At 38.0% G+C, this 23,720-nt stretch overlaps 1 protein-coding gene across 1 annotated transcript in view; it reads right to left on the bottom strand.

Moving 5' to 3' along the window:
- The window catches only part of LRMDA (leucine rich melanocyte differentiation associated), a 1,052,350-nt gene that overhangs the window by 193,129 nt on the left and 835,501 nt on the right, over positions 1-23,720 (bottom strand). Inside the window, exon 6 of the mRNA XM_036928616.2 lies at positions 14,654-14,738. Within this exon, the coding sequence (XP_036784511.1) occupies positions 14,654-14,738 (85 nt within the window). The remainder of the gene's footprint in view (positions 1-14,653; positions 14,739-23,720) is intronic.

Genomic DNA, 23,720 nt, shown 5'->3' with positions numbered 1-23,720 from the left:
CAAAACAGCAGCGGAATCACAGAACCCAAGAATGGACTAACAGGTACCAAAGGGAAAGGGACTGGGGAGGATGGGTGGGTAGGGAGGGATAAGGGGGGGGGAGAAGAAGGGGGCTTTTAAGATTAGCATGCATAATAGGGGGGGTGAGAGAAAGGGGAGGGCTGTACAACACAGAGAAGACAAGTAGTGATTCTACAACATTTTGCTATGCTGATGGATAGTGACTGTAAAGGGGTTTATAGGGGGGACCTGGTATAGGGGAGAGCCTAGTAAACATAATATTCTTCATGTAAGTGTAGATTAATGACAACAAAAAAAAAAGAAAGAAAGAAAGAAAGAAAGAAAAGGGGGATTACTCCCTGATAGGATAAAACTAACTGTAAATCACCGATTAATGCATGCTTTAAATATCCTTAATTTTGATCACTTAAAGGGTGTCAGATGATCGGCTATGGAGGTACGTTTTTCTGATAATATTCCTTTCTCTTGAAAAAAAAAAAAAAGCAGTTCCTGTGTGGTGACCTCCAATGAGTTCTACACAATGGTATAAAGGGCATATCAAAGTGTGGGCAAAGGGTCTGTTTGTGTTTATACAGAGGATCAAAGCCTAATTGGGCTACCCAGAAAATGAACTAAGATATGATATGAAGAAGAACTTCCAACATCAGCACTCTCTGGAAGACTCATACCAGAAGATGATCATCAAAAAACCTCAACAAAGATCCAGGCGCTGCTACAGCTGTAGATGCACTCATCCCACCAGTTCCTGGACTTGCCATGGGAATGAGGAAGGAGATATCTAAGCTGGCCTGTGCATACAGTAAAACAACAAATTTGACTGGATCTATATTGTTGGAACTGAACCAAGAATTAGGAGAAGTTCAAGTTGTAGCACTCTAAAATCTTACAACTACAGACTATCTACTGTTAAAAGAACATATGGGATGTGAACAGTTCCCAGGAATGGGTTGTTTTAATTTGTCTGATTTCTCTCAGACTGTTCAAGTACAGTTGGACAATATCCATCATATCATAGATAAATTTTCACAAATGCCTAGGGTGACTAACTGGTTTTCTTGGTTTCACTGGAGATGGCTGGTAATTATAGACCTGCTTTGGTTATGTAACTGTATTCCTATTATGTTAATGTGTGTGCGCAATTTAATTAGTAGTTTAAAACCTATACATGCTTAAGTTACTCTACAAGAAGATATGTCAAAGAAATAATCAATCTTCCCATGTTTTCTTCCGCCTGCTACTTCTATAGCTTTTCTTCTTCCTTCCTAATTACAACCCTTAAATAGAATTCGTGCCTCATTTCGAATTTACCGAGTATCATAATTCCTCCAAGTGGTAAAGACACCTCAAGACAAATGCTGGGCATAGAAGCCACAGGGCATAAATCTGCAAAGAAGTAAAAAGCTAACCTTTTCAAACAATATGGCTTCTCTCTCACTTACCAACTTTACATCTCCCTATATGGCCCTGGAAGTTGACTGGTTAGCCAGAGACGGGTAAGATTCCTCAAGGGAGGAACAACCTAAGACAGGCACAGTCGCAGGGGGGCCATCAGGTGAGAAATTGGGGATCAACAGAGGTGAGGCTTAGAACCTCAGCCCCCATGTTTTGAGAGAAATCTTCTGCATCCATGGATGTTTAATGGCCCTTGTCTAGCTTGGATTAACACATAGTCTACAGGCACACACCTGATCATCTACATTTGCTCTCTTACAACACTAAACTATGTTTTCTACCTTTATCTTGCATCTACCTACCACTTCAGCATTTTATTAAAAATAAAAATAACAATAATAATAATAATAATAAAGGGAGAAATGTGAGATCCACATATAAATCAAGTATAAAAATCAAACGAGTATTCATATTTGACCTTATTGTTTATAGTTCATAATGCGTGATCAAAACCGAAAGTTTCTGTGATGACTGCCCTTGTACTGTTCACCATGTAAGAACTTATTCACTATGTAAGAATTTGTTCACCATGTAAGAACTTGTTCATTATGCTTCAGAAGATTAGAGACTGACGAGAATTAGGCTTAGGGTGGATTAATGATTGTGCATTGAGCATTGACTCCCCTATACAGAATTTTATTGTTGTTAACAACCATTTGATCAATAAATATGAGAGATGCCCTCTCAAAAAAAGAATATGGTATATCTGTTTATATCTACAAGCCTTCTTTTGTGTCTATCTGGAGAGTTTTAAGGTTTTCTTCATCAAGATATTGTGTATTTCTGTTAATGTATGATTATAATATTCCAAATTTATTATCTTTTATATTTCTTTTGTAAATGAAGTCATTCATTCAAAATATTTTCTAACTAGTTTTTCTTTTGATACTAAAAAGCTAGTGATGTCTGCACATTAACTTCATATTTAACTTCCTCACTGAATTCTCATTAGTCTTTCAGTTGGTTCTCTTGAGTTTCCAATTGTCAAATCAAATCATATAACCTGTAAACATGATAGTTTTACCATATGCTTTCTATTTTTATGCCTGTAGTTTCTTTCTCCTACCTAATTGCATTGGCTAGTATTTCCAGTGAAAGAGTAATTAATAGTGGTGGTAACAGGTATCTTGTCTTGTCCTTACTTTAATAGCAATACCTCTTTTGATGTTGGCTTTGGAACCAACATCAAACGTCCTCATGTTAAGGAAGTATATATCTATTTCTGTATGCTTTTACCAAGTATGATTACTGAATTTGGCAAAGTCCTTCCAATATCTATGGGAATTATGGCTTTCATCTTTATATTAAAAAGATTAAATAAATAAATGGATATCCTAATTGTTAAATTTCATTACATACTGGGAATAAATCTTAGTTGGCCATGATGTTTTACTCTGTTTACCCTGTTTATGCTGCTGGATGTTGTTTATAATTATTTGATTTAGAATTTTTTGCATCTATATTCACAATTGAGATGAATATGCATTTTCTCTGTAATCCTTATCAATTTTTCTGAAAAGATTTTATGTACTTCATAAAAATAACTTAGAAATACTTCTTTATCTATGCGAACAGTTTAAATAACCTTGGAATCATCTCTGTGCTGTGCAGGAGCCACAGAGTTGACTACGTATGTCTCTTAAAGAGTTGATTGTATACTTTTCTTCTCAAGTATACATTGAGTGATATCATATAGGTATCCTGAAATCAGTCATGATGGGAATATTTATGTGATTGAAATTGGCAAACACCACAGATGAAAGTTTGTGTGTGTGTTTTTTTTTTTAAGAGATCCAGTTGTTAAACATTTAACATGATTATCTTCATTAATGAGTCATCTCTTTAAAGATTTTTCTGTTAAACCACCTGGTCTTACTGGGATTCATGACAGGTTTTATGAATTTCATTCTGACCATGGAAATCCATCTGTTTAATTTTCTATCTCATCTAGAGTCAGTTTTGGGACATTTTATTTTCCTAGAAAATTATCCACTTGCTCTATATTTTTAGATATTTGCATAGGATTTAAAAAGATGGTTCCTATGAGTCTTTTAGTTTTCTCATGTTTCTGTGGTTTTCATTTTTTTATTTTGTGTATTTGCATTTTTTTAAATTGTCCATGATTAAGTTAGTGATTTAGTTTTTCAGAAAACTAGCTTTTAATTTATTATACATTTTTTGCCTTAGATCTCATTTATATGTTTTTAGTTTTAATAATTCCTTCCTTCCTTCTACTTTCCTTTAGTTTATTTAGCTGAGTGGTTTTTGTCTGATGCCTAATTATCTTTTACATTCTTTTATTTTTTTAAATTTACTGTATATACTCAAAGCTGTTTTCTTCTGAGAATGGCCTTAGATCTCTCTCATAGATTCTAACAAGTAATAATTTCATTATCATACTTCTCTGGCTATCCTACAGTTTGAGCTTGTTTGTTATCTTTGAATTGAAATTTAAGAGTATTAGAAAATTTCTGGGTAGAAGGGCATATTACTTGAGCTACATTCTATTCATGAAGGTCATTACAAAAGTCCTGCCTAAGTTTGAGGGAAAGAAAAATAGATTCTGCATCTCAATGGGGAGTAGCATAATTCTGGAAGAGTACATGAAACCAGAAATATTACTCTGACCATTTCTGGCAAATACAGTCTTCCATAATAATATACTAGGTTACAAATAAATTCCAATAAGTTCCAAAGAATAGAGGATATATAAAAACTCTCAGGTCACAAGGTAATAAAACCAAAAATTGATAACAAAATCAGTTTGTGAAAGGCCCTTCTACCCAAGCCCCAGGACCTTGTAATTACTCCTTCCTCAGCCTGCATCACTTTTCTCTCAGATATTCTCAGCTTCCCATCTTTCACCTCCTTCAACTCCAAGGTCACTTTCTCCCTGGTGACTTCTTGGGCTATCAAGGCTCAGATTACCAACACACACTCCCTATCTCCTTTGCCTGCTTTCATTTTCTCCTTCGTACTTATCTCTAACATACTGTATGGTGTTTTAATTTTTATTTTGTATCTTCATTATCAACCCTTTCTCTCACTGGAAAATAATCTTTTTGAAGGCAGAGATTTTTGTCTGTTTTATTCACCACTCTATCCCTAATGTTTAGAACAGTGCTTGGCACACATGTGTTCAGTAGATAGCTCTTGAATTAATTAATTTCTAGGGAATGTAGCTCCAGGAGGAAAGGGGTTCCCCACGTGAAGCAAGTTCTCTATGAATTCAATACACCAAAGGAAAATAAGGGTGAAAGGTTGGGGATTAAAGGTTTCCTTATTCTCACAGCTCAGTCTCTCCTCACTCCAAACCCCCGCTGCTGAGCTCTATCAACATGCTCCACCCCCTCTAGCTCAGCTCTGCTACCAAGCTCTGTCTCCCCAGCTGCACTGCAATCTGCTCACTGCCACCCTTTTCCCCAAGAGGAACTCCATGGGCAGGTCCATGGTGATTGGTGGGCACCTGACCAATTATATACCAGGAACAGAGGGAGAAGGGAATAGCTATTTGCTCTCCACCCCTTACCCCAGACTGGCAATCCCGAGATCTGTGACTATTCCACTGGTAAACATCACACTGATGTGCAAACAGGCTCTTATATGGATATACAATGGGCACTACAAAGGCCAGGCGGAATTCTGGTCTAAAACTTCCATTTACCCCACAGGATTGAGGAGAAGAAATAGAGGCCGTAGGACGTGTTCATTATGTTGCTGTAGCTCTCTTCATCCTTTATAATTTCCCAGATATGCTGGCATTCACTGCCCCACCCTATTCTGCAGGGAACTTGGCTATTTGATCTGTACACTGTATTAAGCTCTAGAAAGAGTCCAAGGGAGCAAATGGAAAAAGGAAGAAATGAGACATAAGGAGGAAAACTCTCTCATGAGAAAAGAAAATTTGTTGAGGAGGGTGATCATATGGGTTTCTTTAATCAAAAACAAAGAAAGGTACTGTATCTTATCCTCTTTGACTATCCTTGATTTGGGAGAAACTGATGAGAGAGAGCAAGATAAATAAAGGAACAGAGAACTAATCCACAAGAGAAAAGACTGTTTTATTGCTCTTACACAGATGTCTGTCCTCACAACACAGGATTTTTTTTTTCTTTGAGGGAAAGTGGGAATAGAAGTAAGGGAGCAGCAATTAAAGTTGGAATCTCTAGGCAGTCTGTGTTTGGGAATTAGCATTGTATTATTTTCCTAGCTCCCCACCCCCTCCTGTCTTAGTCGACAAACATTTGCCCTGGAACAGCACAAGGACTTTGCATTAGCATCCCTGAGGATAGAACATTGACCCCACCCGACCAAGGAAGCTACAAATGGAAAATTCCAAGTTGCTGTATTCTTTTATTTTCATGCTAATGTTTCTGTGAGAGTATTTAAAGAAACAGACTCACAAGAATAATAAAGAGTTGAGGACTAAGAACTCCTCTGACAGCCACAGACTTCTTCTCCAGCCTGATCTTACATCTATCTGTGCTTGCCGAAGTCCAGAGGGATCAAGGTGAAACCATAGTTTCATTTTATGAAAAAGTTGAACTAGCACTGACACAGTGAAATCTGCATCTGTGTTTCAAATCCTGATTGTTTTATTTCACATCCTTCAGGCTAGGTAATTCTACTCTGAAAGACAGGTGAGCATATCTTTCAGTAGAAAGCTTTGGGGTATGGTGGTCTCCCAGTCTCCCTTGCCAAACCACACCTGGATTCAACAATACTCATTCTGTTCTTAGATTCAACCTGAATGGTGCCCACTCTATTTCCAGCCCCCTGGTTACTTCCTTTGTATTCTTTACAACAAGGAAAAACTCATTTTTTCCTTAGAATAACTTAATCCTGGATATAAATCCTCAAGTGGAAAACATATCAGAGCATTACACTCTGCAAAGCTGGAGAGTCTCAAAATTCTTCTCTTAATAAGCAAACAAAACTTATATTTTACTTCACCACAGGCCTGCCTTGCAGAGGAGAAGCTAATCAGAAATGTACAATAATCATATCTAAACCCTGTTCTAACGTTATTACTCACACACACCTCAGCTAGACTATGGCCAGAAATTAAACAATTCCACTTGGTCTCTCCCCAAGTTCACAGTCATACATACTCTGAAACCACCTAGCAAGAATCCTCCAAGCCTGTCACCTATACAAATAATTTCATTCTAGGGTTGGCTTTAGAATTTTTATATTCAAAGTGCACAGGAGCAACAACTGGGTAGAGATGTGTGAGCAGAGAGATAGCGCATGGAAGATTTGTTTAGAAACTGCATTTCTGTATTGAGCACACATTTTCCTCTTAGTGTTTAGGTTTATATGAGGTGACTATGAGGAAGAGTTCCTAGAAGCTTGGCAGTAGGGAGTGGAGGAGTACAGCCTTGCTTTAGACCTGAGTAAGAAGAATTTAGCAGTAGTCACTCCCAAGTGATATGATACGCCCAGCTTTCTCATTTCACCTATTGGCTTTCCACTCAGTTCCCACCGTCATCCAAGGCTCCCTCCTCTCCAATCTTCATTCATCTCTCCCTTCTCTGCACTCTTACATCTAGCTTGACGTCTGCTTTCTATGTGTAGAGGATTATTTCTCCAATTAGACTATAGGATTCCTGAAGGCAGAGCCCACACTTTCTTTTGTAGCTCCCATAACCCCCAATTCAGGGTTCCTCTCAAAAAATCCATGGTTGGCTGACCAATTGAAGAAACAGAAATAGGCCCCTGCAGTGACCTGAACACATGGAATCCTGATTACAGGAACTGAAAAGTCAAAAAGCCCAGTACCGCACCCTTGATGAAGTACACACATCCCAACAAACCCAAAGTTATTGGAAAAATAACAGCCCTCTCCCCTGACCAGCCCCAACCAAAAATTTCATTAGAATGGATAAAGAACCAGAGCAGTAAATATTAATGACTGGAAGGGGGAAGCTGGAGGACAGCAGGCTGAGCTGAGCAGGTGTTCACCTCACTCAATTTCCATCCATTTGCAGCCAACAACGTCATCCTTTGGCCTTCTTGAGCTCACCGACAGGCCATTTTTCATGATTTTATCATTTCTGGCCAAATGCAAACTTTTAAATTAAATGTACCACATGATTCCAGATGTTTGTTTATTTGTTCCAAAATGGTTGTAAAATTGCTACATAAGTTAAAACCTGGGACAGGGGTAAAGTTTTCGGCAAGAGGCAGGGAAGCAAATGAGTTGGAAGAACTGGGACTGGGAAGTTAATGCTGGGCAGAGCTCTGAGCAGAACAATCTAGACTAAAAGCAATGGCTTCAATAGCTCCCCTTCCAGAAACCCAAGATGCAGGAATAAAACACTCCAGTTATTTAGTTTTTAAGAGAATGTAGTTTATCTTGAGCCAAAGATCAGAATGAAAACAAATTTTCGTGGCTGCTTTGCATGATTATTGTGTTTGTTCCTGTTGCTATGAGCTCCCCTAGTTAATTCCAGCAGCATTCCATGTAACAGGCCAGATTATAGTTTATGCATGAGAGTAAAGAGAATCCTATAATGAAGAAAGTGAGCAAGGAGGTGCAGGCAGACACCACAGCTTCCCACACACCATGCCAGCTTCCTCACAGCCTTCTTTTCTCTGGTACTTGCTATCCTTTAATGTTATCAAACATTAAGTCAATCTATTGCATTGGCTACAGAATGTTTCTCTTATTCTTTCCCTATTCTCTGTTCCCACAGCTGGTCAGCCACTCCAGGCCTTCATCATCAAATGCTAGGTTATTCAACATTATCCTAACTGATGCTGGGCCCTATATTTTGGTTTCAAAAGCCAACACCAGAAATTCTTTGAATAACATGGGGAGGAAAAGCATTGACTGTCCATTTTCTCTGATGCCTGAGCCAAGGACACCCTGTGACCAGACCGTCAGCAACCTCAAACAACAACTCCATAGCAGCCATAAGCTTCCCCTTTACACCGCCCCCACCCCTGCTCCACTGGCATTGTCCTGGCCCCAGCTGTCCTTCCCATCTGCTACCAAATTGTTTCCTAAATTACCTTTGCTAGAAACCTGCTCTTTGGAGGCAGTATAGTCCACAGTCACATAATCTGGTGTCAAGTAATCCAAAGCTTCTAAAACAGGAACCAACTCTCTTCAATGGCATCCCACAGCGGCCTCCTCAAGTCCAGACTTCTCTTTCCAAATCCCCCTGCATACTTCCTGCAGATTAGCAATCCCATTGCACAGCTTTAAATCAAACCTCAACGCTCTGTCTGTTCAGGGCCTGCCAGACTACGGACCCACCCTACATAAGCAACCTCATTTCTGACTTTTTCAAAATGGGTTCCTTCCTCCAGTCAGTTCTCTCTATTCTCACCCCTGTGCTGCTTCTTTACCCATTTCCCTTTTTTGGAATGCCCTTCTCATGCCCTCCACTGACCTGTGCCCTATGTGTTCTTCAAAGCTCAAGGCCAACATCATCCAACAGCTATCCTGATTATTCTAGCCTTTACTGATTAACTTCTTTTCTAAACATTTATAGCTTTTGCCAAGTAAGGCAATTTTAGTTATATAATATATATAGTATCTTGTTTGGCTGGTCCTGCTTCATCTTTTAGTACATCTTCAATCAAACCATACATTCTTAGAAGACAGATACCATGTTGTCTATTTCTGAATTCTCCACAAACCCTAACTCATACATAGTGGATACTAAATAAAGACATTCTGGAGGAGCCCTTGAATGAAGGTCCTCAGAGCAATACTTGCCATTATAGGAGTCACATTTGACCATGTCCCAGATCTTCACTTACAATGGAAGGGAGCCCAGGACTCTAAAACCTTTAAGACATGTACAATTTTCAACCCTATCAATTCCAGACCCCCTGGTATTTCTCAGGCAGAGGGACTTGTTTTTTTTTTACCACCATTTTTTATTTGGACTGTCTGTTGGGAGAAGGGTTATTCTTCTAGCCTTTCATCTTACAGAAAAAAGGTTTTTAACTGTTGGGGGTGTTTGGTGTGATTGCATTTTTCCCTCCTTGCTTTGCTTCAAGAACAGAAGAACCAAATTCGTAGTCTTTCTGTGTCTATGAGTGAACCACAATTCTGCTCAAAGAGTAAAAATAAAGCAATCACGAATACTTCAAATGAAAAATCATCCTTGGAAAGAAAGGATAGGAAATGGACCCCTATGGATTTCAAATGCTTAAACGAGGTTGCTTAAAGTTTCTGGCTGAAGTCTATGCCAGTCTTGGTAATAGTCTAACAGATTCATCCATCTTCAGATTCCACTTGGCTTGCTCTTCCATCACTGCCACCTTCCCAGACAGCAAGCACACACATGCACATCTATCTATATATATGCGGAAGTTTTAATCTACACTACCCTCCATTCCAATCCACCCAGCCCCGCTCAGTACAGAGTGAAGCTATTGACCCTGCAAAGCAGCAGGGAGATGAATTTGATGACCCAGACTAGAGTTTTAAGACCATTTCAGCAAGGTCTGGAATCAAAGGAAAGTACAATTTATTCAGCAGTTAGTAAAGTCCTTTTACTTTGGAACAGAGTGCACACACTGAAAATAGACTCCCACTGCCACACAGACAAAATAAACCTGTCAACCACTACTGTCAAATCACTAGTCACCTCGATTAAATAAAGGAAACTTAAGCATCTCTCAGCATCTGAGAATTCCACCAAGATTATAAGCCCATAAAAGCATTATGAAGGAAAGAAAACTAAAGTAATGGGTTCTGTTGAAATGCCATCAGAGGAAAGCATTTTACATAATTAGAAAATGCTAATAATAGCTGTGCACCAGGAATCAACACACTCTTCCTCCTGCAGCCAGAGCAAAGCCATGGCACGGAGTCTGAAAGGGGGGAGCCAATGTTATGCACTAATTTGGCAGGACCACAGGTGAAATGTGTCTGTGTCAGCAAGGAGCCCTTCTAGGCCAATTGCTCGTGATTTTCTTTTTCTTTTTTCTTTCTTTCTTCCTCCCCCTTTCTTTCTTTTTTTCCACAGCTTTCTGTGCACTTTCCACAGGAGAACGTTAGACCTGTCATGCTTCAATGAACCTTCAATGAATCAGTAATGTATTTTGAGAAATCATCTGAGGGTTAACTCTGTAGAAAGACTAATCAGAATATTCTGGAAGACAGAAGGCAACAAATAACCAGGCTTCCTTTGTCATAGGGTCTGACTGCATGTGAAACCTTACCTGGCAAAGCCAGCATAACCTTCACATTGCTAATTACATCTTTTTAAATGGTCAATGAGAACCAATAAATGATAGGCAAGAAGAGTCCTTGAGGCTGAACTACTACAATAATCTAAATAAATGCATTTATTTTGCAGGTATATCCCTTGAGTCTTCCCTATTATTCTGTGTACATTTTGTTTATAATGATCAAACCCACTTAGCTTTCACATTCCCAATGGGTTGACATGGCAAGATTGCAGAAATAGAAAAATATATATAAATTGTCTAAGAGAGACAGATCACCTCCAAGTCCTATAAGCCTAAAACAAATTGTGAGGGACAGTTTGGTCATCCAGCAGCCCTGTCGTGAGCCCTTCCAGAAGCACTCCGCTTGTTGGTTGGCACTTTCCGGCCAATATCTCCCCATCCCGAACATCTTTGTCTACATTGCCACATCTTCATGCACATCCATTTAATTTTCCTCTTACCCACTTCACTCTGGCTTATTTAAATAGTTGAAGCAAAACACCCTGTATTTATGGCTTCTGTGAAAATGTATTTTATGTTATCTCACACTAAAACTGTTTAAAAAATAAAAAATACTCGCAGTTTGTCTTTTTGTCTTTTTCTTCTATTTTGGATGGCACACATTGAGCTGCTTCATGGAGATATACAGAAAAATCAATTCCTAAGCATAAAATGCAACTCACATTAAGGAAACTGCAAACGATAACTAATTATGATAAGTTGCTATGTAAATCACTCCGTGACAGCCTCAGTAATCAATCTCAAACACAAATAGACCAAGCCCCTGGTTAGAGAAGAGGATGAGCACCTAACAACTGTGTCAATAAAAATAACAGCAAGATCGCCAAGGGTTGAAGTTAGGATTGTGTTCACATCTCAGCCAGTTTACATGGATTTCCTCTTGCTTTCTTTCATGCATTTAAAGTCCAGTGCTTAGTATGACAAGCTAAATATGGCACATCTTCAAGATTGTTATAAGCATCAGGAAAAAAGTAATAATTCAGAGATGTTCATGAGGCCTGCAATTTGCAAAATGTGTGGGCAAACCGAAAGCAATAGAACCTGTGATAGCTGTTGGTGAGGCAGTATTAGGGCAGATGGACTGGATTCTCTGTTCTCACCCGGCCTCATTCCCACCTTCTTCCAGATCTTTTCTGCAGCTCAAAGGAGGCACTGTAAACTACATTTCCCAGAGTTCCCTTGGTGCATGTTTCTGGGTTAGAGTGGGCCATACACTGGGGTGTGATTTGGAGATCTGGAGAGAAGAGGCAGGGCAATGCATGGGTAGCCCTAATGCTTGAAACAGTTTATCAGTGAACATCTTGAGAATCACCCCCACCCCCACCACTGTACTAAGGAGAAAGAAATTAATATTATAAATACTTTAAGAAGGCAAAAAATCAATATAAATAAGATCAGGAAAAATTTCACACAGGAAGCAAAATGTATTGTGCATTACTATCCCAATGATGTATAGGTTATCTGTAAATTACAGATGGCAAAATAGAGTCCCTTGTCTTCTGATCATTATTCTGGACCCAGACTTCCTTTGCATTTGAATCTGCAGTCCTCAGGACATGAATCTTGGACCTATCATACTCTCGACATTGGAAGTTACATAAAAGGACAAGCAAAGTGAAAATGGCATGTACAGACAAATAGCAATTTGCACATGAACTACTGCCTGCCAGTTTGTGTAGTTGTTGGTGCGGAATGAAAAGAGATTGGGAACTGGATGAATCAAAAATTATTTGCAAACAGAACTTCTGCTCAGGATTTTATTGACCAAGTCTCAGACATCATGGAGGATTTCACTTGGGAAAGAATGGATGTAATTTGCCTTCACAATGTGAAAGCACCTCCCTGGGTAAATATCTGTAAGCTGTTTGTGGAAGTATTAAACAATGACATTCAAATAATTTGGTGATTTATATGATCAGAAATTTAGAATAATTCCTTTTACTTAAATATAAAAAACAAGATGGCATTAAGTGATTTCATTCTGAGTGCCGAAACCTATGGCTTTCCCTATTTGTCGTTGTAAGACTCTTGCCAAGCTGAAATACATCAGTCTCATCTTTTCCCTACATAGATAAATCCAAATCACAATTAAGCCTTAATGAGCTTCTTTGGTTCTCTCTTTACATGTCTTTTCATGACCATGGACCCCAAGATCTGGCAATCATTTCATGATGCTAACTTGTTGTTTTTCATCATTTATATCCTTAACACTAATCAGGCAACCAGCACATTAAACGTATAGGGATATTTCTCAGTAAAATCAGGACATCTGTTGGTTTCCTTTAAATAATATAATATTTTCCCATTGCTACTGGGCTCTGATGTCATCCAAGAGTGCCTAATTTCACTCTAATGATTTAAAGTATTTTTCTATATTCCAAGTATTACTCAAAATATCTTCAAACTTATTGTCTCATAACCCGTTTCTTCAAGGTTCAGATTTCTCACTTTACTAATATAACTACAGATGATCTTTGTCCTGTTACTGATGATTATCTTTTACCTAGTCATGTCCTTCTGTTGTGAAATCTCAATTTCATGGCCAGACCAACACTTACAAGTGGGCTTGAGGGCTCTAAGACTTCAGTTCCTGTGCAGCATGCTCAACAGGAGATAGAGTAAAGTTGCCCTTACTGGAATATAAGAAACCAATGCATAAATTCATAAGGATGATGCTAGGGTTAATTTGTTATTCCTTCTAGATATGGCATTATTTTGCCTTTGGGAATTCCAGGAAAAAAAAAGAAACAGTCTCTAATGGGATATGTTCAAGACCTTCATAAGTACATTCAATGATGGGGACCTGTTTATGTCCCCATCAGCTATTTATTCTACCTGCCTTTGAGCAAAATTTATTTTCACAAGAGAATCACAGTTGAACCCTAATAGAAACAAAATTTATTTAGATGCAGAAAAGTTCTATGGTGTCTAGATTTCAAACAGGCAACACAAGTCCAAGTCACAGAAACCTGGAATCTTACATTACTCTCTTGATCACTCCAGCAATATAAGTACACCATTTGCCCAGAGCCAACATGTGTTCTTAGAGGGTCAGCTTCACCATTTTCTTGGCAAAGAAAAATACAGTGGGTATCCATACAGTGGTACCAGTGCCCTGCCCACACATACTGCAGTGTAGTCCTTATTCAATGTCCCCTGTATGTACATGGGGAATTTCCTGCTTAGGGAAATGATATGTCCTTCCCTCAATCAAGGCCTGTTCTAACTTACCCTGAGAAGGTGGATTCAGAATTAGGAAACTTGGCTGTAGTCATAACCATGGTAAAATGGGGTAAACAAAGTTATACCACATGGCCTCTTCCTGTCCTAACCAAATCCAACAAAGGTGATCACATAGTCTTCGGTTTAAGCAGCCAGCTTAGGGATGAGGCATTTAAAAATTATGCTTCATGCCGACTCTAGAGATGGCAATAGGAATTCAAGGCTTTGGAAGAACTGGTGGATCCAAAGTAATGTTTTGGAGATCAGAGAATTCAGGGAAAACTGCACATGATTTTCTGCAATATTGCCAGGCAAATTGGAATTCCTTTTAGCTATAACGTAGAGTTCATTCATTTGGAAATTATGGATTTTCAACCATTATGCTCCTGAACAATGATACTTTTGCAAATATTAGTGAGTTTCCGATTTCTCTCCATTGCTTTTGCTGGAGGTAATGATCTACTTAGTAATTTTTAAGTACTATAATCTCTTTATTTAAAGAAAAATATCACCAAATTATATTATACATAGATTTATTTGCCTTCCCAGTAGACTGCCACTAAATTCTGTTTAATGTAAGTTAAAAATGCTAGGCTTGACAGGTATGGTTTTCTCATCAAGGGTTTGAAAAGCACTGTGTTGCTTCTAAAGTGCCGAGAGAGCAGTAACGAGCCCAGAGCTCTGCTTGGCGAAGTGTCCCGCCCAGCAACCACTGGGAGTGATAAAAAAACTGAGTTCCTACCTCGGTGACTGGTGAGTTCCCTGGATGCAGGAGGCAGGGGTGTATAGTGGCACTCTGGAGAGGCAGCAACGCTGTCACTGGAAGCCTGTGTGACATAAGCAAATCAACATGAAGTAACACCAAACACGAAATACCTACGTTTACCAAACATGTCTGCAGGGATCAGGGATCTGGGTGTGGAGGAAATATTATCAACTGAGATTCTTCTTAGGAAGCAAAAGTTGTTAAGATAATATTCTGGTAAGTGTAGGGTAGGATATGAATCTCTGAGGGGGCTTGGAGCAGGTGAAGGGCTTTGAGACAAGGGTCTGAACAGAAAGGAGGAGGAGGGGGAAAGAAGAGAGGTTGAAGGTGGGAAATGCAGTGAACTTAGATTTCCATCCTAGGCAGGATTCCAGTAACTCCTGTGGATTAAATGGTCCCTGTGAATAGATTTCTATGGAAGCCAGTGAAGAGGCTCAACTTTGTCCCTGGGGTGGATGTGGATAAACAGGCTGGTTTATGGCGGCCCAGAGGCATGGAGACAGAGAGAAACTGAGGATGTAAGACTCAGCAGGATAAGGTAACCATATGGAAAGACATAAACCATTGCAGACCATGCAGGTGGGATTCTGGCTAAGTTTAACAAAAGAACTGAGAATCCATCTGAAATTTGGAATATAATGGTTATCAACAAACCTTTGCCATTCCAAGGTCCAAAAGAAAACGAAATATATCTATGGAGATGCTTTTACATTGTATACAAACATCTTTTTTACATTGTACATAACCATCAAACTGTATACTGTATGACCCATATGTATAAACGATGCAAACTTTCTTTCTCCCTAACTTTACACCCAGGGGGTCTGAGGCAGGAAGAAAGCACAGCAGCTGTGGGGTCAGCTGTCACTCAGACAGAACCAATGACCAGTATGTCACACTCAGAGTGTGACTGTTTACAGGAAGAACCATCTCAAGGTGCAACTCTTACTGAGACTTCTGAATAAACTACTACTATTTTTTAATATCTGAAAAAGAACATCTGCTAGGCTCAGAAGCCTAAGCTTACAACCTTTCCAAGCTTCATGAAAAAGTAAATTTCATTAATGCTACATTTTTCTTTCTGGAATAGGAAATACATTATGTTGGATATATTTGCCCTGCTAGAAGCAAGCCTTGTCTCCAAAGAGATTATCTACATTACAGGAATCAAAACTAAGTAGGAGATTAGACCTACTTGCTAGAAAAACCCTTTAAACCCCAGTTCTGACATTTGAGATGTTTGATTAAGCGGCTTTCAGTAGAGACTTACAGAAAGAGTTCTGAATGGAGCAAAATCAGCAGCTCTGTCCCTAAGGTAGAGACAGATTTCAGGTAGCATTACTTCTCTTCAACTCCAAGGGAAATATATGATGCAATGGTATGGGTCACAAAGAGATAAAAGTTCAGTCACCAAGAAAAGCATTTTAAAAAGTAGATTTGTTAGATCCTACATCATTAGATATTTAGGATGCTGCAAGAATGTAGGAATCAGTGATTAGGTTAAAAATTCAAATACGGAGTCACCATATGTCTATTCATTTGGAATTGAGGGTCTCCTGTAATCCTTACTGATAAATGAGACACAGTAACAACTTCTAAATATGGCATCTACTCCATCTTGAGGCAGGAGAGATGGGGAGAGATAATGGTGGCTGGGCCATGTTTCCACAGGTTTACCAAACTTCGTTCATAAGAGGCCCTTAACTAGCATCTCTGTCAATATTTCTTCTCTACCTCATTGCTAAAAAAGCCTAAAATTCCAATATAAGTTTTAGGTTGCTACATTGTGATATTGCTTAGTACTTTTAATCTCAAGTTGGGCTGTTGACAATTTGATGACAGCTTTTCCTAAAATTACTGGGAGAAACTACCTTTCAGCAAATCCCTCTGACTGGGCAAAACATTAGAGTTTTGTAACCAAGAGTAAAATAGCTATTTAGTTTTACTTCCAGTTGCAGTCAAAGCGAAAATGGTGTGGCTTGAGTTCTGTTTTGCTGTCATCATTCTACACCTAGCATTTAATTACTTTTCTGCTCAGTGTCCATTTATAAACTCAAGTCATGGAAAAGAACGATTTTGCAAACTATGCTTTTTGGTGAGACACTCCATGGCTGTTTAGGAAAACCACTACCAGTTAAGATTCTAATTACTGGTTCTTTGATTTGGCTTTTATAAAAATGAAGTCCAGGTGATCTTTTCAATGGTAATATACACATTTGTCCTCTGAAGATGATGCTTAGAAGCATGACTCAGAAAAGCAGAAAAGCACAATTATCATATAGGAAAGAAGTGGATAAGACTGTCTTAAATTTGAATATTACCTGCACAAGGATAAAGAACTTCTTTTGAAACTGAAGCAGTATACCCATAGTATATGGAGTATGAGATAATAAAAACATAAGCAGAAAGATTTAGTGTTTTCTTTTACCTGGGTTGAGACGATATACTTAAAACGGGAATAAGGAAATTTGGGTAAATCTGAATGTTCAGAACTACAAATACTCTCAAATCTCTGAGTCTGCCAAACTTCCTAACTATCTGTAGCAAAGAATTACGCTTTTACATTTTACTTTTTAAAGCACTCCTGTTAGAAGAGATTTGTAACATCTACAATTAACTATTAGTATCCAGAATACATTTGTCACTAAATATCAAATAGAAATATAACAGAAAATGGACAAAAGCAGTGTCAGGCAGCTCAAAAAAGAGAAAACCTGAGTGCTCAGTAAATAAAAGAGAAGAAGGGTCAAATTAATAAGCCCTAAGGACAATGCAACTTAAATCAGGATAAGATTTTTCCACCCATCATACCGGCGAACTTTCAAATCTCCCAATAACAAATGCGAAGGAGAATAAAGGAAAACAAAATGCTCATCCTCATGTCCCTTGCCAATGGGAATGTATAGTGGTTCCATTACTTCAGAGACTAATTTAGCAATATCTAATAAAATTGAAAAGCGTACAGCAATTCTGTGTAAAATATATACGCTGGAAAATTTCACTCAGATCTGTAAGGTGAAACATAAAACAGTGTTTGCTGCAGAATTATTTATCACAGAACAACCTGGAAATAATTCAAATGTTTGTCAATGAAGAAAATGGACAAATAAAATGTTTATTCATACGACAGAACAATATTTAGCATTTAAGAGCAATAAACCAGATTTATATATCTCCATTTGGATACGTCCAAAAATGTAATAGAGTGAAAATACATGTTGAAAAATGATAAATGTAATATAATATTATTTATACAAATTGTAGTTGTTTGATCTCATGGGTGTATAGAAAAAATCTAAAATTACAAAAGTTATCCATTAAATTCCTGAAAATGGTTGCTTCTACCAGAGGGCAGAGTAATAGGACTTGGGCTAACGGGACAGGGGGAGCTTTAATTTTATATATAAAGTTTCTTTCTTTTATTTAAAAAAAGGCTTGAAACAAATATAGTAAAATATTAGAAAATACAAATGCTGTATGTGTTCATTATTTTTAAATTTTTCTAAATTTTTTGAAATTTATCAAAGTTAAACAAGAAAAACTGAAAAAAACCTACAAAACTCCTGTTTCCTCTCTGAGGCAGTCATGTATTGATAGGAACCCATAATTAGAGGAAATTTCCTTTGACAATTTCCTAGTCCTTGCATGACATGGATTACTGTCATCTCTGGTTGGTCTTTTGTGATGAAATACCCCATTTCTGTTTTTTCTAAAGCTACTGAGTATGACAATAGAATGGAAAAAGCTGATAAGGAATAGTAAATTTGTATCCCCTTCACATCAAGGCTTGAAATGATCATTGCAGCCTGGTTAGTCCTTCTGCCTACGATTTGTCAAAGCATACTGAAGGTTTCTGTACACTTCTCCTACTCACAATTGGAGAGTTGCTGATAATATATTTAACACACATCAATGATAATAGCCACTAATATACTGTGCTCTGCAATTTCCATAATGCAGGAAGGAAGGTAGAACTTTGGCAAGCCCATTGGAAAAGATTCAATGACAGTACAGTATCCTCTACAAGGGACTGGCAAAGTGAGAATTTCACTCAGCGGTTACAGAAAACAGAAGTCTTCAGATGAACATGTAAAACTCAAGCCCCTCCCCATTGCATGTATTCCACAGAAACCTGCATTCCAGAGGACATTTCCGAACATCGTGGATGCCCTGAAGGAAAATGATACAGACCACAGGAGGAGAGATTTGGCAGGCTTCAAAACAAGAAGGGGGGAGCTACGAAGCTGTTTAATAGCCATAAATCTCCCACTCTTTTTCACAGAATACCATCTAAGACCACAGCTCCACAACTCATTCCCCATTACTCAGCTCAAGTGGAGCGCTCTGGCATGCTCACTCACCCTTAAATCATACACCACATAAAGTGATCCTGGGTCTAGGAAATTTGTCAGCCTCCTTCAAGTAAAAGCAATCTTCACTTTTCATCACAATTCATCCCCTGAAACTGTGGTATAAAGCAGACTCCTCTAAAAACATTTATTTTCTCTCATAAGAAAAAGCATCACTCACTTATTTATCAAGTATTTAATAACCACCTACTATATGCTGAGAATACCAAGAAAAATTAAATGAGGACCTTGGTTGTTCCCAACTCATCAAAAAAATTATAACCATGATTAATATTGGTTATTAAGAATCACCAACTGGTAACACCCCCATACTCTACATTATCAGAGAAACATTTGCCTGACTTTTATTATGGCATTGAAACAGACGGAACAGTAGCTAGATCCTTGCTTGTTTCCTATTCATACTAAGAAAGAACTTTCAAGATTAACTATATTAACTTCTCAAAATTAACTATATAATTAACTCTTATATCCAATATGCTGCCAGAAATACAGAAATAAGTCAATGACGATGACTGAGAGAATAAAACATTTTAATGTCAAAGATAAACTATATGTACAATGATTATAATTCAACACAACAAAAGTGAGGGCCAGGTTGCTAAAGTCAGTGGTAAAGTTTGCCAGCATCTAGAGGATTAAGTTAGAAGCCAAGGAAAAGGAAAAACCTTCCGACTTGCTTATAGGTGAGGACACCATGCCTTTCAATGTGAAGCAAGACAGAAAGCCTACATGACAGATGCATTACTTTGGGAATGATAGACAGGTTTGGGAGCAGGAACAGCCATATATTGTCCAGAGCCAGAAGTCAGGAAATTGCAAGAACAGAAAAAGTAAAGTAGGGTAAGCCAGTAACCAACAGACCAAGAAAGATCCCAAAGGAACAAAGGACAGAGTCTGAAGAAAAGGTGAACATTCAGCTAAGGGAGGGAGACGAAAGCTAATTCAGACCACCAGCCAGACAAGGGGTAGGGTTGTGCCAAAGACCTCTCTGGAATAAGGAAGCCCTTTGAGGGCAACAGCCTGGAGCTCCCCATTGTTTTTATCCGAACTAAAAGGAGTCCAGCTCAGCCAGTGCCCTAAATGGCATCAGGCCCAGGATTTATGAAAGGAATGAGGAAGAGAGGAAGGAAAGAACCAGGAATGGAAACAAGGAAGGAAGAGGTAAGGTTTGGGCATTTTGTGGGCTATTACATAAATAATCAAGTCATAGAATGTAAGAGTTGTAAAAGATCTTACATCTCATCTAGAGCACTGGATTCCAAAATATTTTTAGCAGACACTTATATAACAGAAGGAAAAATGAGAACAATCTACATATTAGGTATTATGGAAAAAATTAACTGCTTATGGCAACCAAATAAAACAATATAATATAGAAGAGGGAGATACATGCAAAGGTTTTTACTACATAATATTACATGGGCACAGTAAATATTAAAATAGCATATGTGCTGCAATTTTTAATGATAGGGAATTTATAATAGATAAAAGCTAATAAGCAAAGATTAAAAGACTTTTGTTAACAATGTGATTTGGGATGATTTTTAAACTTTACTTACTTGTATCATTACTTGTGGCATTTAAGAATATCTGAAAATTAAAATTCCACCTATATACCAGGGCTGAGAGGGAACAATGCATTTTCAAGTACCTTTCCAATCTCTCCCATCAGAGAGTGAGGAGAGATGGAAGAAGAGGGAGGGCTAGTGGGAGTTAAGGAGGAATGCGAAGGGGACAGGGAAGAAGGGAGGCAAAGTGTAGGACAGGAGCTAATATTTCTTGCATGCATTCTAAATGCTAACAGTTTTCCAACATATGACATATATCCTGTTATTCCTCTTATCAAGAAATAAGAAAACTGAGACATAGGAAAAGATGTCCAAGGAGCATGTCCACACTTAGAGGGTTCTGAAGTCCACAGTGTGATCAGAAACCAAGTCACCTGACCCCTCAAGCCCAAGCTGCCCCATTGCCACCCACTCTCTGCAGCAGAAGCCCCGGGTTTTTATAATGCCACTTGCCTGACCAGCATTCCACTTTACTTCACACCAGTGTCAGCTGGGCCTTGTCTGGTCCCTTCTGGTAGGACTGTACACTTCAAGAGCACAGGGACAAAAACCTAAGTTGATAATGAATGCCTTGCAACCCCTAACCAAGCACCTTCCCAAAACTTTGAAAAAGGATTATCAGATGAGACAGAATCTCCAAAGAGCATGGGTAATTTTAAAGGCAGAATAGCCTATCTATGAACAACAGATACTCAACTTTGTCCACAGAAATACGACAGAACTCAAGCTAATGTTTTGCTGCCAATTATTAAGCGTTGCTGAGGTTTCATTTGTCTCATATATTCACAGAATATAATCATAATGTAATACATTATAACCTCCAAGTAATGTGTATTTATAATTATGGTGCCTATCACATTTCTTGAGGACTAATCATATGCAGACATTTTATATACATTGTTTCATTTAATTTTCTCAACAACCATAAGATACTTGCATCATTATTATTATCATTCTTTAGATAAGGCAATTGAAATCTAGAGAAGTTATATAACTTGTCCAAGAGCTTCCAGCTAGTATGTGGGAAATTCAGAATTTTGACCAACACAGTTGAATCCCAACTATTGTACAATGAACTTAATGCTTGAAGATTCTTGGCTAAGAAAACCTTCCTGGGTTTATTATATATACAAAGGCAGGTAATAAATTCGTAGTGACACAGGATTCGATTCATGATAATATACAACATGTTTTGTGACCTGGCATACAAATAAAATGGCTAACTTATTTAATAATAAATAATAGACTATGCAATGTAAAGTGCTTTGGATCACTTTGGGCCTTTGGGGTTGACATGACCAGTGGTGCCTGTCATCAGCCTGTACCAGCTCACAGAAACCAGTGGTTACATTTTCAAGAATTTTGTGTCAGTTGTTAAACACAGTCTATATTTAAAATTAAATTTTACATATTTACACATGGATAAACTATATTAAAAGGAAAGGTAATATATACCAGAACTCATCACTTCCTAGTTATTTTATAAAATTTTACTATTATTTATGCTTTTTAAATTATTTTTGGCTATTGGATCTGACTAGTGGAAATTCTATGTAATGATGTGCTATTTCACTTTGATGATATCACTTTAGTGACCTGACATCATCATGCTTAGAGTATGTATAGCAGACATTGGCAAATACTACAAATTAGGTTTGACTTATTATCTTATCGATTTCTTAAACTTAAGCAAGTAATGGAAAAAAGTGTCAATGATGCGAATTAAAAAGTATATCATGTCTGTAGCCATTACATTGTGAATAGCAATAAAAATTTGAGAAAATATTCTTCCATTATCCAAAAACTATTGTTCAATTCAGTAAAGAAGTTGCTCATGTCATTGACAAGTAAGTGAAGTTCTGATACACTCAGTAAGAAAGGAAAATAGTTGATACATCAGAACTACACTCGTTCATCAACTCAAACCTTAGTTGGCTATGGATATGAGAGTTTGTCCAAATAATCAAAAGTATTCTGTGAGAATCAATTGGCTGAACGGAATTTTTAACAGAAGGTAATATGTATTTGATTTAATCTGTACATTGTGCATTACTCACCCTTCACATACATAAAAATGATAATAAGCTTATATACACATATACATGCATACATTTTTTCCCCCAGAAATTTGGTTGTTAAACATCTACCAGCACAGCACCTCATATAACTTTTATTAAGTAACACCTAAAAAATGTTTGGGACTATGGAGAAAAGGGCTATTTTATGGTCTAGGAATGGAAGGATAGTAAGAAAAAAGCTAATTAAGCTTCAAGGAATCTATCCTTGACTTATTTACAACTTGGATATCTTCTACTTCTCTGTTTCCTATGCTCTGATGCCTTACCGACCAAGATTTAGAGCCTGGCTCCATCTGCCTGCATGACCTTGGGCAATTTACTTAAACTCTTTAAGCCACACTTTCTGCAACTATGAAATGGTAATAATCCTAATGACATGACATGATGTCATGACAGTGATGGCGACAATAGTTCAAAGCAGCTGACACCAGGGCTTCCCTGTACCTGGGACTATGCTGAACGCTTTCCCTGTATTAATTTATTCAGTCTTCACAACAGCTTCATGAATCAGCTACTCCTCCTGCATTTTTGAAAACCCCTGTTTTTCTGATGAGGAATAATAAGGCCCAGGGAAATTAAGTAACTTGACCAAGGTCTCATGTAGTTTCTTCAGTTACTAGTACATGGCAGAGCTGGGACACAAATCCAGGCACACTGCCTCCAGTGGTCACTGTCTTAGCCATTATGATGTCCAGCCTCTCTGTCCAATAAAGGTGAAGATTTAAAAAGGTAAGAGACAAAGATCTTAGTATTGCTCATTACACATTCACTATGATTTATTTTCACTTCACTCTAATTTTGTATAACATCTTCTCTCTTAAACTAGATTTAAGTTTCTTGAAAGGTAGGGCTAATGTTTCATGGCTTCTCCTACCCATCATAGCACGTGCACATTGTTTGTAACCAAATATTTATGACATGAATGGACTCTGCTCTTCATTCATCAGGCAGAAAAGCACAGAGATCCCTTCTGAGGGTGAAAGAAGTAAGATCTTTAGCCTTGTTGTAATCTGAATTTATCCAT

Source organism: Manis pentadactyla, chromosome 8, assembly GCF_030020395.1.
Source record: "Manis pentadactyla isolate mManPen7 chromosome 8, mManPen7.hap1, whole genome shotgun sequence".
Lineage (NCBI taxonomy): Eukaryota > Metazoa > Chordata > Mammalia > Pholidota > Manidae > Manis > Manis pentadactyla.
This window is presented reverse-complemented; position numbering and strand designations above follow the sequence as displayed.